The sequence below is a fragment of the Erithacus rubecula genome (assembly GCF_903797595.1).
Source record: "Erithacus rubecula genome assembly, chromosome: 1".
NCBI lineage: Eukaryota > Metazoa > Chordata > Aves > Passeriformes > Muscicapidae > Erithacus > Erithacus rubecula.
Genome location: NC_136658.1, coordinates 38,567,908 through 38,585,464, shown reverse-complemented (window position 1 = coordinate 38,585,464; position 17,557 = coordinate 38,567,908). Strand labels below are relative to the sequence as shown.

General features: G+C 36.3%; 1 protein-coding gene across 1 annotated transcript in view; it reads left to right on the top strand.

Annotated features, from left to right (window-relative positions):
- TRPC6 (transient receptor potential cation channel subfamily C member 6) overlaps positions 1-17,048 on the top strand; it is a 76,283-nt gene extending 59,235 nt beyond the window's left edge. The window contains exons 6-12 of the mRNA XM_079302238.1: positions 192-419; positions 2,148-2,412; positions 3,199-3,394; positions 4,196-4,399; positions 10,240-10,323; positions 12,258-12,333; positions 13,138-17,048. Coding sequence (XP_079158364.1) covers positions 192-419; positions 2,148-2,412; positions 3,199-3,394; positions 4,196-4,399; positions 10,240-10,323; positions 12,258-12,333; positions 13,138-13,289 — 1,205 coding nt within the window. The 3' untranslated portion in view covers positions 13,290-17,048. The remainder of the gene's footprint in view (positions 1-191; positions 420-2,147; positions 2,413-3,198; positions 3,395-4,195; positions 4,400-10,239; positions 10,324-12,257; positions 12,334-13,137) is intronic.
- Positions 17,049-17,557: the final 509 nt, after the last annotated feature.

The following is a 17,557-nucleotide window of genomic DNA, read 5'->3' as shown; positions in this document are numbered from 1 at the left end:
TCAGTTGAGAAAGAAATCTCAGAATGTATATGAATTTGCAAGTCCAAGAATTTCATTTTCTGTCTGAATTGCCACTGATGAAAATAGTTTTGAGTTTGACTGCAACAAGAGCATGTCCTATATATAATAAAAATATAGAACAAGCATGAAGAATAAAGAACATGCTGTTTTCTCTGTTCTATCTTACACAGGCATGATATGGTCTGAATGTAAAGAAATTTGGTCTCAAGGTCCAAAGGAATACCTGTTTGAGTTATGGAATATGCTTGATTTTGGTATGTTAGCAATTTTTGCAGCATCATTTATAGCAAGGTTTATGGCATTTTGGCATGCATCCAGAGCCCAGAACATCGTTGATGCAAATATGAAAGATCTGACAAGTCCAACACTGGAGCCCAACATAAAATACTACACCTTAGGTGAGTTAATTGCACACTTCTTGGGCCAAAACAAACTGATTTTCTTTTAATAATACCTTAGTTTCACAATGTTGTGCTGAAGAAATTCCCACTTCTTCTCTTTGTTATCCCTGTTGTAAGTTGGACATGAGGCAGCAGAGCCCTGGCAGCCAGGAGAGCCAGCCCTGTCCTGGGAGCATCAGGCACAGCATGGCCAGCTGGGCAAGGGAGGGGATTGTCCTGCTCTGCTCTGAGCTGGGACAGCCTCACCCCCAGTGCTGGGGACACCTTTGGGTGCCACAGTATAAAAGAGACACTAAACTATTGGAGAGTGTCCAAGGGAGGGACATGAGGGTGGTGAAAGGCCTTGAGGGGAAGCTGCATGAGGAATGGCTGAGGTCACTTGGTCTGTTCAGCCTGGAGAGGAGGAGACTGAGAGGAGACCCCCATTGCAATCTGCAGCTTCCTTGAGAGAGGAAGAGGAGAGGCAGGCACTGATCTCTTTGTGGTGACAGTGATAGGACCCATAGGAATGGCCTGAAGCTGTGTCAGGGGAGGTTTAGGTTGGATATTAGGAAAATGTTCTTCACCCAGAGGGTGTTTGGGCACTGGACCTGGCTCTGCAGGGAAGTGGTCACAGCACCAGCCTGGCAGAGTTCAGAAAACATTTGGGCAATGTTCTCAGGCACCTGACGTGACTCCTGGGAATGGTGCTGTGCAGGGCTAGGAGCTGAACTTGATGATCCTCATGGATCCCTTCCAACTCTGCTTATTCTATGATTCTGCTATTGGATCATAGTTCTGACTGTGTTTGTACATCTTTTTGTAGACAGTTCTAGACAGCACTGAAATTATCTAATATCAAAATAAAGTCACTGACACCCACCCCTTTTCTAGATAATTTTAATAAGTTCAATTACATAATACTGTCGAAAACCAGTCTGTGGTGGTGCAACTGTGAATGGAATGTGCTTTAATGCAGGGACAGAGCTGAGCAATGAGATGCAGGTGGTTGTTAAACCTGCTTTGCCAGCAAAGCAAGTATATCTTTTGTACATTATTTGGTCAGAGACTTTATTATATTACTTTAATATTTCTCAATCTACTCACTTTAGCAGTAAGAGATACAAATGTTCATAAATTTTTGTGGCATATTTGGGAATTCCTAGAAGGTATTTTGCCCAAATGAGAAAAAAAAGAAGCACTGTTGACTTGTGTTCACTCTCAAGACCACCACATCTCTCTTACCATTATTAGATATTTTTCTCTAGATATTGAATTACATCTGTTTCTATGTGTATTCTGTGCTTCAGGTACTATTTCTGGTAAGGTTGCATTTCTGTGTTATCCAGACTGTAGAAAAGCAGAGCAAGTAAAATATATATATTCTGAAATGCATTAAATTGTAGTTTTATAAATTTCACTGGAAATTTATAAATTTCACCTAAGTCCTAAAAGCAGCTAGTTAAGGCATTTTTTCATGCATGCACGTACATTGAAGTCTGCTTGGAGACCCTCTGTGTATGGATAATGTTAACAGTGAATATTTAATGCCAGGTTTTCTTATAGGCTAGCAAACATAACTTGGTGGACTGCAGGTTGAACATGAGCCAGCAATGAGCCTGTGCAGCAAAGGCCAGTGGTATCCTGGGCTGCATTAGGCAGAGCACTGGCAGCAGGTGGTCCAAAAAGACCTCCCATGGATAAGCACATGTTATAATGACAGGAATTCTCATCTTTTGTTTCCAGCCAGAATAAACTGGGATCCATCTGATCCTCAGATCATTTCTGAAGGGCTGTATGCAATTGCAGTGGTGCTAAGTTTCTCACGGATTGCCTACATCTTACCAGCTAATGAAAGCTTTGGACCACTCCAGATATCACTTGGGAGAACTGTGAAAGACATCTTCAAGTTCATGGTGATATTTATCATGGTCTTTGTGGCTTTCATGATAGGCATGTTTAATCTCTATTCCTACTATCTGGGGGCAAAACAAAATGAAGCGTTCACAACGTGAGTACAACTGATTAAACTGTTACCTTTATGTTCTTAACAATTACTCAATAAAATACTAAATGTTCTATATTTTTGGATGTGGGGAACTGAGATCTCTTTATCAAAGCAAGAGAAAATAAGTCTTCAGACAGATGGAGATAGATAGGAAAAAGTACCTCAGAGATTTGGACATATGTTTATTTGTGAACTGATTAGGAGGAAATACATGTATTTAAATTAACTAACCTGAAAAAAACATCACTATTCCCCTACCATGGCTTTACCCTGGAACTGTGGAATAGTAAAAGCTCAAAAAGATTATGGTCCATAAGAATAATTTTTTTTTAAAAATTGGTAATTTGCTATCAGATATTCTGTCTTTGTCATATTTTCAGAATGTTTGTCATATTAATGGTGAAATAATTCCCAGTAAGTGAACTAATGGTGCATGTTAATTATTTTTAAAATTTACTTTCATATTAACAGCTAGCTTGTAGCATGTAGATTAAAGTGATTAGCAAGTGAATTGTCATAATATTCTTTTGAGGATGGATATATGATTCCTAAAACCATCTGTTATGAATCAGATGGTTTTATTGTCATTCTTCAGTATTAGGAATCTCATGTTATGAAACAGCCTATACCCATTAAATTAGACAGTCTACTTTTATGCACTGAGGTGGAGTTCAAAATTATGAGAATGGAAAAATTTGTGCACTGTATAAATATAACTGGGAATTTCTACAATAAGAATATACAGCTTTTCTTCAATAATGTGTGCATGTGTCCAATTTCTCCTTATAGTGTTGAAGAAAGTTTCAAAACATTGTTCTGGGCTATATTTGGACTCTCAGAAGTTAAATCAGTTGTTATCAATTATAAACACAAATTTATTGAAAATATTGGTTATGTTCTTTATGGAGTCTATAATGTTACCATGGTCATCGTCTTGCTGAACATGCTTATTGCAATGATCAACAGTTCATTCCAGGAAATTGAGGTAAAAAGTCAATTTATGATGAACTATCACCCTATTTACTGTTACAACTAATTGTCTTAGGTTCCTGGGAAATTTTCTTGTTGACATCTGATTTAAGAAAAGTACCACATAAGCTTTTGGAATATTTTAGAAGAAAATGTTTGTTCCACTGTTCATTTTTATTATAAAATACCTGGCAATTACCTGTTTGCATGTGCTTGCAATAGTAAGAACCAGACTGGAATAAGAAACCACTGGTGAGTTGTGTCACGTTCCTAAAGAGTGTGGGCTACATGGTGTGACTTTGTGAATCTTTCATTTGCCTTATTTGTAATTACTTGAGAAGTGTCCTTCCTGCAAGGATGTTCTCTTTCCTGTGCCTCAGCATTGCAGGCACATCTCCCACATGCTGTGTTCTTCTTTCATTGAAACAAGTATTGCTCTAGACTTCTGCATGACCTTTTGCATTCCATGGAAAGCAGAGGGCTAAATCATTATCACTGTTTAGGGAACAAGTAAGCAGATCTCCAGGAGCTGGGCCATGCTAGTAATAGAGTCTGTCATTATGATCCTGTATGGCATATTATTAGCACTGACTCTGGAATAAAGGATGTTTAAATGAAATCCATTCTGTTCTTCTGCAATTGAATTATTTTAAATGGATTAATAAGAACAATTCCATCCATTGAAATTTTGGTTTTCATAGATCTTGATCTTACTTCAGTCAATTACACTTAAAACACACATAAAGTTTAGCTAGAGCATCTTCAATAGTCAAAGTGATATTAACAGTGCCTTAACTGCTGTGTTTCTGTTTTACAGGATGATGCTGATGTAGAATGGAAATTTGCAAGGGCTAAACTTTGGTTTTCCTACTTTGAAGAAGGGAGAACTCTTCCAGTACCCTTCAACTTAGTGCCAAGCCCAAAATCTTTGTTGTATCTCCTAATCAGAATTAAAAAATGCATTTCTAAACCATTTTTGTGCCAAAAGAAAAGCTTTCAGGAAGATGCAGAGATGAACAAGGTAATTTTATCTTGTATATACTGACTGCTAATTTTAGAAGATAAAGCAAATTTTAAGTTCATTTTTATTATTGCTCTGCTTTACTCATGAATTTCCCAACATACTTAAATCATACTGAAGTCATTCACTAATGTGGGAGAATAGAATAGAATAGAATAGAATAGAATAGAATAGAATAGAATAGAATAGAATAGAATAGAATAGAATAGAATAGAATAGAATAGAATAGAATAGTTAAAATCCCTGCTAAAGTTCAGATCCAATGACGTCTCCTGCTTTCCCCTTATTTACAAGTCATTTTATCTCAGAATGCCATCTAGATGATCAGACAGATTTTACTTTTCATAAATACACACCTGCTTTTTCCAGTCACCATCTGTTCTTGCATGTGCTCCAAGAAGTTTCATTTTTCTTTCCATTATTTTGCCCATTACTGAAAGGAGGTTGAGTGCCATGGGTTGCTTGAAATACAATTTTGACCTTTTTTGGAGATGGATCTGACATTTGCCTTTCTCCAGCTTTTGGGGACCTCTCCCAATACCCGTGGTCTTTCAGAGATGATGGCATATTTGCAAGGGGTGCATCTGCTCTCTCAGATGTAGCTACCTGTGGATGTTGCACTCTGGACTTGCCTGGATCAAGTTCTTCCTGTCTCTTTGAATTCCTTCCCTCAGCACAGAGGCCTGAGAGACTGATGAAGCCTGAGGCAAAAAAGGCATCAAGTCCCTCATTCTTACCTTCAACTCCCACCTAAATCCCTTTCCCCACTGAGCAATAGGCCTGCATTTCCCTTGTTCAGCTTTACATTGCTGTTGTAGCAATAGTTCTTACTGCCCTTGCAAATGTCAGCATAAGGCAAGCTTTGTCTTTTCTACCCTCACAAGCCTGGGCAGTTTCTAAAGTTCCCCCTTGGTAGCCTGTCTCTGCTTCCACTGCAAATGGCCCTTGTATTTTTGTAAAATATTTTTTAACTGTTTTACTACACAGTTTCAGTAAAAAGCACTTGAGTTGATTCATAGGACTTGCTTAAAGAGTTTGTAGTCAGTGTATTTTCCTTGCACTGTCTTGGCATAAATCAAATCAATTGCTTTAGAAGAACATGGAATGTTAGGTGGTATTGGAAATGTAAAGGCTGGCACTATTCTAGCAGTATTGTAATGTGTTATGGAAGAAGAGTTGTGCTAGGCAGCTGATCACATGCAGAGAGTAGAAAGGTGATCATATGCTTACATACAAAAAAAAAAAAAAAAAGAATTTGTCATGGTGACAAAACAAATTTTTCTTCAATGGAAATTTAAGTGTGGAAGGCTCTTTGTTAAAATGGGCTGTGGTCTGAACAGAGGCCTGTTGAAGGTTAGTAGTTCTTAAGTCTGTACTCAGGAGCCATTAGTCATTACACTGGGGACCAGTGAGGAATTTATGTGCACCTGTCAGTTCTCTGTCACTAATGTGACCAGCACATTTTTCACATTTATAGAAAAAGAGAGAAAATATTCACAATCCTAGAAGGAAAAAAAAAATGGAGTTTTAGAGAAAAATCCTGTGCCTCTGGGTAAGTTTATGAAAACAAATACAAGTATTGCAAACACTGTCACCAAAGTAAAAATTGTTAATAATTTCAAATGCCCCATCTCTATTACCAGTAATTTTTCTAGTGTTTTACAGATTTCATTTTATTTAGGAAATTTAATCCTAATGTATTTAAGACTTGACAGAAATGACTCTGTATTTGCTCAGGTTTTTAATGAATCTGACATTTGCAAAACTTCTCATCATGCAGCCTGATGCAACCTGATTTTAAAACCTCTGTGAGTGATAAAGTCATCACTAAAATATTGTGCATTTGAGGAGATGCATATAAACTTAAAATTGAGTGGTGATGGAAAACAACAAATGGTTCTTCTCCTAATTCACTCACTCTATGAATTTGAAAAGCACATAAGCTTGTTTTAATGACTTTTAACATGAAATTTATGTTCCCACAAAACAGGTGCTCTTGTAAATCCCATTTATACTGTCTAAGGAAAGAAGATGTATTTTTATCATTCCATTCAAACTAGCAATTCATGTTTTCTGTCATGAATGTTTCTCAGAAGGGTGCAAATGCATGTTTCTGGAAGGGTGCAAAGTCTAATAATTAACAGTTCTACATAAAACAGTCACAGGTTTGTCAGCTTCTATAGCAGTCCCTCTATAAGAGAGCTGTAGGGATGCAAACATTTATCAGATATTTTCCTAACCCTGAATTAATTTTAAGTCTTCAAATATTAATGCTTTACACTCAGTGCAGATTTTAGTATAACTAATCCTAAATGAAATGTGCTTACTCCCCAGCCAGAGCAGTTATAAAACTGCATATCAAATTAAAAAAAAAAAAAAGCTTTTATGTTGAAAGTCATATTTATTAATTTCTCAGGTTTTGCAGCAGATACTGGCAGATGATTTCATTTTTACTTACATTCTGGGCTACCACATGCTGTGGAGCTGACTTTATCTGAATCTCTGAGATGTTGCCATGCTGTGCACTTCCAAAAAGCAGCTAAAGTGGTTTTGTGTTGCCTTTTGGTCCACTGTTGATGATTCATTATTGTTGAGACTGTCATGGCATCTTCTCAAAGGCACTCTCAGGCTTTTTGGATTTTGAATTTTGATTCATTTAGTGCTAAGTGGGTTGATGCTGCTGTGACTGCTGAGCAAGGAGCTACCTGTGCAGGGAGCTACTATAAACAAAATGAGCTGTGGAAAAATAAGGAACGATTTGGCAAGACCAAACCCAAGACCTGATGGCTGTGTTTGTGGGTATCTTATGTGGGCATTGAAGCCAATTCAGGAATGGCTTGCCCCTATTCAGGTGGTTTTCCTCACAAAGTAGGAAACCTCTTGTTCCCAAAACATTCCAGTTGCCAGACTGTGCCTAGGAAGATAGAAGGTTGTTCTGGTGCAAGTCCTACCTAGGAGGACAGTAAATGTTTACTGATGGAAGACATTGCATTGCAGTGCCCAAAAATGTTTATACAAACTTATGTTTGCTGATTCAGACCCAGCCTGTGGGTTGTTCTGCTGCAGAGCCTGCACCTTCTCAGTGCAAAAGCAGCAGCAGCAGCAGCTTCGGTGTGAAAACAAACATTATGGTGAGAAGGAAGGAAATTCTACTCCTAAATCCACCTCTGCCCTGATTATTGCTAGCAGAAAATGAAGCCAGATGCTCAGTCCTGAACAGCAAGTTATTTTCATAGCTGTGTTCAAAGTGTAGTACACTACAAATTAATTTCCTGAGACATATCTAAATACAATACTAATGACTGTGAAGATGCTTTCTTTCAGGCTGTTGATTAAAATCTATAGATTTCTTGTTTCAGACTAGAATTGGCATTTTAAACATCAAATGTGTGAGAAACAAACCAATAAAAGAGAGGAAAAAATTAAGAAAAGAGAGCATTTTAAAAATAATCCTACTTCACCTTCTATTCTACATTTAAAAATTGCCTTGGGACTGAGAAAGTTTATTGCTCAAGTGTCACAGAACTTGTTCATCTTCCTAAGCTAAAAAATCAGCAGTGAGAGATAATATATTTAAATTTTGTTCTTTAAAAATGGCCTTTCAGATAAAAAGTAAGGGACAACTATTGAGGTAGCTTTAAGACCTCACTCAAACAAAAAAAATACGTCAACTTTAATTTCCTAGTGTAAAACAGTGTTTCTGAAATTTTTACAGGTGATGTCTGGTTATAGTAGCACAAACTGAGCCACTTTCTGGGAACCTTCCCTTTTGATCCAAGAAAGTACAATTCTTTTGGAATTTCAAATTGACAGCAGCTTCTGACTTCAGACATTAATGAAGTGCTAAATAAAACAACTACAATGATTTCATTACTATTCTGATTGCATTGAATTTTAAGTAGTACAAGAGACTAACGAGAGGCAAGCTTAAAGATGAAGGTGTTTACAAAGAGTAGTGATCCATATATCCTGCATTTCATATTTCACACAACACTCTAGGAGAAGAATTCTTTTTCTTGGGATTTATATAATTGTTTTATTTAATTTGCATCATTTCCCCTCTAGTTATTCATGTTCAATCAATACTAAATTAAAAATTTCTAGGTCAGTCATCAATGTGACAGGCTGAGTGTACTCTAGTAGTACTTTTGGAGAAAGAAAAAAGCCATAGTGAGGAAGCTAAAAGGAAGTTTAAAGAGAGCTTAAAGAGAGTTTAAGAACGTTATTAGATTTTATAATGAAATCTTGTCAGTCTCTGCCACCAAGTGGTCATTCAGCAATTTACAGTGGATCCTGTGTCCTGTTACTGGTACACATGAGAAGATCTCACACATTTCTGATTTACCTGCCAACTTTCAAAGTACACTCTGTAGCTAATTGTACCTTATTATCTTAAAAACTGTTAAAAAGGTTAGGTTAAAAGCATTACAGTGAGCATGGTTTTACAAGTTTGCAATGACTCATCTTGCCACGTATTACCAATTTTGCTATTTCAAGCGAAAATTAAATTGTAATTAAGCAATGGATTAACTTTTGAGGTGAACCAATAAGTTTGAAACTGGTTACCAGCAGGACACAGTGCTTTTAAAATATATAATAACATACATAATAAATATGCAAGGCAACTTCTCTCTGCTGCTGCTGGTCTTACTCTTATTCTACTATATTATTTCCAAAAGTGGTGCCTGAGAAATCCAGGAGCTGAAACAGGAAGATTATTTTCCTCTTTTAACCCAGTATTATATATGAAGTCCAAGAGAGTGTATAATTAGTTCTAAAATCCTGAAAAGCATTGTGATTAAATAGTGATTGTGTAGACTCACTAGCCATTATTTTTATTATAAATAAGATACCTAGATTAAGTTAAAGCATTTTGATAAGATTATGGTTTCAAAGTATCTGAAATAGCTTTATTCAAGCATGAAAAAGTAGTAACTTGCATTTATTTATATATCATTAATTTCCATCCACATGTAGGTTAATATATAAGTGAAATATTAATAGTTTGATATGTTTTACACTATTTATCATTTATCTTTACTTTTGCTTAGTAAAACAAATAAATAATGTTTTATTAAAATTATGGGCAAATAGATTTATGAATCTTTCTAAAGAATGAAAAAAAAATCCTAAATTCAGTGTACACTTTATATTAATTGCTAAGGAATATATTTTATCAGCAGATGTAATCAATTTTTGTATCAAAATACAGGTGTGATCTAATAGAAGGTGCCATTGGACTACCTGTTTTTAGGTGTCCCTTCCAACACAAACCATTCTGTGATTCTATGGAATGCTAAACAAAATCTGGTAGTATTTAAAATATTCCCAGTGTACAGCTGCCTAAGCATAGAATCCTGCCATATTTTTGTCCCCAAAAATTATATCCCAGCATATCCCACAGAGTATTTAACTTGTCAATAGATGCTTTATGTATTAGGACACAACACAGAGAGTTTCAATGGAAGTACAAAATGATCCCACAGGATTTGAGACACTGCACTGATAGTCCCATCCTTTGAAACAGTAAAAATTTTGTTAGACTATATATAATTTCAGGGAACTGAATTTTTACTGACAGTTTCACTTATCCCTCATCCAAATCTATCATTGTTTATATTTCTTGCACTGCTACTTGTTGAACTGGCCCTACTGTTTATCTAAAGTAATTCCATTTGTTTTTACAGTTTCTGTTCACTCTTGCTGCAGCCCAGTTCTTCAGCTTGAGTCCCAGTTCACCATTCTGTGATGCACTAGGTTTTCTGTCATAGGATATATACAGGAGATATACATATTGATCTTCTATTTATTTTGTACTATAAATAATGTTTCCATTTCAGCTCGGTCAAAGGAAGCAATCAAGTATAAGAAGCTCAGATGAAATCCACTTAAACAGTTTAAACAATCCTCCAAGACAATACCAGGTAAAAACCAGTTTATTTTTAAATAAAATCAAGAAGTAGTAGAACTGACAGACTGATGGCATGAGGACAATTTTGAATTGATTCTATACAACATGAGTCAAGAATAAATCTACAGAATTTGGATATATCAGAAATAAATTAAACAATTTAGGTATCTGCAGCACAATTTGAGGATATTTTTCTCCTCTGTTTCTGTAATGGTACCCTTATAGTGCAATATATTAATGTGCTTTAGAAAAATGGTTTTAATTCTAGAGTTGAGTCCTCGACTGCACAATGTGAATTGAGAAAATGAAAAATAATCCCCAAATCTTCCCATTCCATTTGCTGAAGCAGATCAGCTTATTGTGGCACACCTCTACATACAAATGCCTGAAGCACTGCAATATCTGTCAGCCTTTATCCTATCAATGCAGTCTGTTTTTCCTTTGCCTCCTAAACAACTGCAGTGAGCCTCTGTGCAGTTAAGTATAAAGAGACCCAGCACAATCCACATAAATCTCAGCTATTCTGGTCCAGAGACTGTTTGTTTCCTTCTTGTAATGCTACAAAGTGGGTAGAAAGGAAGAAGCAAGGGCTGCCTGGGCAATATAAAAAGGCAATCTGAATGAAAAAGGGTACAGAAAACAAGTATACTTTATTGACCACAAGACAGAAAAAGAGATTTTCCCTTGGGCAGGCTGGCTCCACTCCACTTTTTGTTACACAGTGTCTACAAGAGTCTATTCCAAAAACTCCCTGACCTTTTCACAGCCAATTTCATTATGATGCAGGAATAGATACTAAGATTAAAAATCTATCCCATAAACATGTAGGGTGGCTTTGTATTTGAAACATTCTTGGATTATTATAATAAACAGTACAGTTGCTGACCTTGCAAGCGTGACTGTAGTGATGGTCTGGGACCACTAATGTGGGATGACTCACCTCAAAACCAGCTCTGGTCAGCTCTATTATTGTGGAGACAAAAGCACATATATAAATTTATGAATGTTTTATATCTTAACATGGAAAAGAACAAGTATTGTTTTGTCATGAACTACACCCTACAAAAATATTAAACCCAAAGGCAGAAATACACATCCTAAAACATTGCTATTTTAAAGTTATTTGAACTAATGGGAAAATCATAGCCAGAATAAATTTTTTCCTGGAAAGGTAAAATTTACAATAAATTTGCTGGCCTAGGTTCCCCTTATTATTAGCAGAGAGGTTGGTCATTCTCATGGCATGAGCTGTTTGATCATTTTTAGCTGTGTCAGATGAACTGTGCTCTCAGGTTTGCTAATTGTATCCATAGAAGGAAATAAAAGTGACAGATATGTATATTTATATTAGAAACAATCTGTCTGGGCTAGATAAATCCCAGCTGAGATACTTAAATGACTTAGAATTTTGGATCCCATTTTCTCTAAGCAAGCCCTACCCTGGGAAAATATAACTTGGCAAATATATCAAAATAGGTTCAAATAAACTGACAAGAAAAGGGTTTAGCAATTAGCACTGCTAAGCAGGGTCATTATCATCTTTGAGTAGCAATGAAGGCAATGAATTATATATGTATATGCAGAATCATGTAGATTAAAGCAGAGATTTCTACATTCAATTTCTTTAACCTGTCAACTAAGTACCACACAGTTGCTTACTCACTGTTCCTGCACTGCCCCTTCCAGCTGCATGGGATGAGGAGGAGAATTTTAAAAGGTAAAACTTGTGAGTTGAGATAATAATACTTCACTAATTTAAATTTTTAAAAAATAGTAGAAGTCATAGTAGTAGCAGTAGCAATGAAAAGGAGAGAGAGAGGAGCAATGATCACCCCTCAAGGCCAAAAGGCCAAGCCTCTGTCCCAGCTGAAACCATGACAAGAGCTCTTTGAAATGTCATGACAATACTAGAAGAAAATTCTTTTTTCCTTTCTTTCTTCTCTGCAGAAAATAATGAAGCGTCTTATTAAAAGATACGTGTTGAAAGCTCAGATAGATAAGGAAAGTGATGAAGTCAATGAAGGTATGTTAATGGATTGTGTGTTTCATCAGAGAATCAAAACAAAATCAAGTGGTTACATATTTTCAAAATACTTAATCCACTTGACATGTTTACAAGTGTAAGAGATAAAATCAACATGCAATTGAAGAGGGGATGGGATTTCTGTCTCTTCCATCAGAAACTATCACTGCTCTGACAAGCTTTAAAACAAGTTGCTACATCTAGTAATAATGGAATCACAGAATAGTTTGGTTTGGAAGAGCTCTTGAAGATCATCTAGTTTTTTAAGGATGTAGTGGGCTGGGCAGTGCTGGATTAATGGCTGGATTCAGAGATCTTAGAGATCTTTTCCAACCTAAATGATTCTGTGACTGTGATTCTATGATCTCTCTTGCAGCAGAACAGCATCTTCCATTAAATAGATTATGTGAATTTTATGAACTTCTGGTCTCTCACAGTTTTGCATTCAGATATGTATGATTCCTGAACTGCATCTTCATATTCCTATCCCCAAGGCACCATTCCACTGAGGTTAGCTCAGCTGGTCAGAGCATGGTGCTAATAACATCAAGATTCTGGGTTTAATCCCTGTGTGGGCCATTCACTTAAAAGTTGGACTCAATGATCATTGTGGGTCCCTTCCAACTCAGACTATAATATGATTCACCAACAGGCAGCAGAATATTTACTTCTTCTATTTCAACAAAGAAATACAGAAAAAACCCATTATAATTATAATGTCATGATAATTGTGAGATATTTGGATAAGCTGGGGATTTTTTCCTTTTGTTTCTTAATATTGTGATCTTTTAAAATCTGTTACAGGTGAATTGAAGGAAATTAAACAGGACATCTCAAGTCTTCGGTATGAACTCCTTGAGGAAAAATCTCAGAATTCTGAAGATCTGGCAGAACTCATAAGGAAACTTGGGGAAAAACTGTCACTTGACTCTAAGGAAGAACAAAGCAAGAGATAACCAAAAATAAGATACACAACAGAATGTTAACAGTTCACTTAAAGCCATATTTCTGTTTTCCTCAAGTCTAGCTCACATTTCTAAAAAAGATTCAGAAATTAAATCATTTCAATTCTTTATTGAAAAAACACAGTGGCAAATCTTCTGGGTCTGCAGTAGGGAAGTGAGACCACTTCAGTAAAGATATTTATTCTTTACCTGCTGAAGACTAGATGATCTGAGAGAATTTAAATACTCAATTTACCTCTTTTAGAATACCAGTGCAATCTTGATAAGTCCAGTCAAGAAAGATTAAAAGCAGAGATCTAAACTTTTCCTATGTTAACTGTTTATTTTTTGTGAATTTCCTTTTGTAAGTATTCTTACATATATTTTAGTGAAGCAAAAGAAAAAAAATCCAGGCTTTTTATATACATATATCAAAAGCTATATAATTTTTCCAAAATTCCCAACTAGCAAAAAAATTTAAGAAAAAGCTAACTGCCTTTCTTTAAGAAGTGTAGGATATTTAAATAAACTTATGAGAGTTTCCATGTAGAGGTAGATAGCAGTTCACTCAGAGCACTGTGTTGTACTTTCCCCTACTGATCCCTGTCAGCACTGGACTATCCTGCAAGGTACCTAAGTTCCAATGGGAGTGAGTGCATTAAGAAAGAGGTATTTATCACCAAGTTTATTAAAAAGCTATTTCTGAGGCTGGGATGCTGGAAGAAAACCTTCTTTAACCCAAAGTAATTAACCCTTGATGTTCCAATCTGTTTCAGAATTCCCAAGTTCTCCAGGTTTTATGTCTTGAACTGAACCTCCCAAAGTGCAGGTTAGGGGTTTGAATGTAACATTTTTATTTGAGGTGGAAGATAACAAAATGTTAAGTGCAAACTTCTCTTTGGATTCTGGGAATGTCAGACACAGGGACCATGTTTCTCTTTGTTAAACCTGTTTAAATGATTAAATTTTCTTCAGGCATATAGATAGCAAACAAAACAATCTTGGTGCAAAAAATCATGAAATCTCATGTTCTGTGGATTTGCATCCCTTGTCTTTTTTTCCACTGGTGAAAGCTCAGCTCTTGTGCTGTATTCTTTGGGACTCTTTTAATAAAGAGTCTTCAGTCCATATGATAAGGAAAGCTCCAACACTTTCACCCTGCCCAATGCAGTAGTTAAAAGTCTCTTTCTGTTATACTGCAGATGAGAATATCCCATGCTCTGCCTGGCTTTGTTGTGTAACAATGTCCATGCAGGACAGTCAGCTGGTTTCGGTCTTTCCAGATAGAAACAGCATAAATTCCATGTAGTTTTTCCCTTGGTTAATACAGTAATTTGTGTTTCTCTCTTTGGACAGTCACTAATTCTGGAAGTGTTATAAACCTAAGTTACATGGGCATCTCTGCTTCTCTTAAAGGCTTTTTTTGAGATTAGTGAAAGGGCTGTGAAAAATTCTAAGATGACATCAACGTGTATAACACACCTGTAAAAGACTTGTATGAAACAAGACTTAAAAAGGCTTGTCATCAATCATGCTTTAAAAATGCTTTAAAATGAGCTTTTTGAAACTTATTTACTGTGGAATGTATTAGAATGTTTCTGCCTCTCCCTTTTAGGCTGGAGATTATTTTTAATGGCTCTAGATTAGTTTCCAGCTGGATTTATTGATAGTTCTTTTTTAAAAATTGTTGATGGAATCACTGTGTATTTTCAGGGAAAAAAGAAACATATATTAGAATGGGTTTTGAAATCACTTGGAGACAGGTGGAGATAGGGGCCTGAGGTCAGCCTGCCCCATGAGTGTTTGTCATGCTTTGGAGGAAGTGCTTTTCACAAAAGTTTAGCCACAAATGGAGCATGGGGAACATTGTGTGTCCTGTGGGCCTCTGAACTCAGGGCTTAGAATCTTCTAAGGCTGCTTCCTCTGAGGAAAAAGAAGGAAAATGAGGATTCAAAGGTGGTAGAACACAGGCAATTGGTGTGACCTCAGGCTGGAAGGCAGTGTGACAGTAACTTCACTGCAATTTGGGTCCTGGATGGTTCCTGGCCAACTCCCTTGGCCAGGACTGGCCTCTGCATTGGAGTCCACCTGAGATTTTTGGGTCTTTTTATCTGAAACTGTGGGCAGTTCATTCAGCTACCCTGAATGGCTGTGTTAGAGGCCATGCTGCTGAAAGAACATCTTCCATCTGAGAGAATCTCTTCAGAAAATCTCTTGGTCAGAATCTGAGCTAACAGGGACAGTCAATGCTCACTTTCAGTAATCAAAAGTCTTAATTTTTGGTCATTGTAATACACAATTTGGATCTGCTGTAGTGCTTGTTGATGGTAAACCCTCACTCTCCATAAACCTGGTGAAAGGAAATGCATATACACAGTTTGAGATCCAGGCACTTTTAAAGTGAAGATTTTTATTACAGAGCTAAAATGTACACTGTGAATTTGTTTAAACCCAAAATTTGATGTACCTTAAAACTATAAGAACATAATGTATATATTGTATTTCATGAAGAAAATGCATATGGATTTTTTTAATCATTGAAGATATTTTATATGTAGTTATTACTCATATAAACATGGAGCAATTTGTTAAATATATTTGAAGAGGTCTATTGCCAAATGTAGTGTGACAAGCAATGTAGTATCTAAAATGAGCACAATACCAAATATATTATCCTGATTAAAAAAACCTAATTAAATTTACCAGACTGAAAATGCCTTTGTGATCCATTGTATGAACATCTTGGTATTTCACTGGGAACCTTTGTCTGCTCCTGCTTGGAAGACTGATATGGTAAAAAAACTTCTATTTGCTAACAACACTAATATTAAAAAAACATTCAGAGAAGGAACAAGGATCGTTTCATACTTAATTAGACTCAAGCCAAGTATTTTGTCTCCTCTGACTGTGTCTGATGCTAGATGTTTCAGAACATCTGCAGTAACAGATAATTTTCACCTTGCATAGTTTCCTTTTGTTTTCTTATAAAACAATAATTTGATGAGGAAACATTCCAAGATTTTTTTATGAATTATTAGGATAACAAGGTAGTCTGGCTACCTACTTAATTGTTTCTTTAAACCTTGTTAATTATTTGAGCTCAGCAATTCTGTTTCTGTATCAGCAGCTTCCACATTTAAACCAGACCTGCTATGAAGTATTGCCTTTATATATTTTTTTTTCTCCTGAGTATTTCCTAAACTTGAATTATGAAATATGGTGAGTAGATTGCATCATCCCTTAGAGAATCTCCTTTCTGTTCACCCAAATATATTTCACTAAAAGTTATGGAAGGACTTGAGAACTTCTGATAAGAGGACAATGAAGTAAGAAATCCCCAAATCCAAGGTTTTCTCACACTATTCCGGATGAAACAGAATCACATCTAAAGATTGAGAAAAAGCTTTATACATCATGGAAATTTTGTTAGAGACCAATTGTGCAATGCAAGCCCAAGGTGCCCAAGATTTATGGTGACAGATGCTGAGAAAAAGCTACAGGATTTCAAATGAAAATTCCGACATTCCAGGTAAAAAACTGCTGCATTATGCCATATTTTAGAGCACTGACAGGCCAAGCCAATGAATGCTTCTGGTTTTAGAAGGGGCATCTATAGATTCATCTGATTTTAGATGACAGCCATGAAGACTTATGCAGCTGAGCTTGTCTAGTCTTTCTTTGTATTCAGTGGATAGAGACTGTCAAAGGCAGGATTTTGTGTTATCTTGAGGTAGGAGTCATGCAGTAGAAGTGACCATTTATCTCCTGTTACTCTGGAGAAGCCACTGTAGCTGTTAGCAACATTTCTATTGAAGTGTGAGGAGCCCCAGCTTGTCAGCACTGCAGCTCATGAACATGGCAAGGCCATGAACCATCACAAATGATCATCTCCCTGGAAGTGCTTGAACTGATGAGGATAGTCACTGAGAGGAGCAGGATCTAACTTGCCTTCAGAAGAATCCAGCCCATCCCCCAGGGATGATGTGTGAGTTAGGTTCTTCTTTACTCTGCACCAATATTTCATTTTTTCCTTTTTCATTAGTGTTACAGAACCACACATTAATCAAATCTATCACAAATGTGAGAAAAACTCTGTTACAGAACACGTCAACTAAATTCTTGTTGACAAACCAGAACTTTTATGATAATGAGAAGTTTATCCCACTTTTTACTACATTGGGGTGAGCATATATTTTCAATGTTTTCAAAGCTTAAAATATATAGCTTGATCTTGGCAGTACTTCAGCTGTAGCAGCTGTATCATGTAATTTACTAAGAAC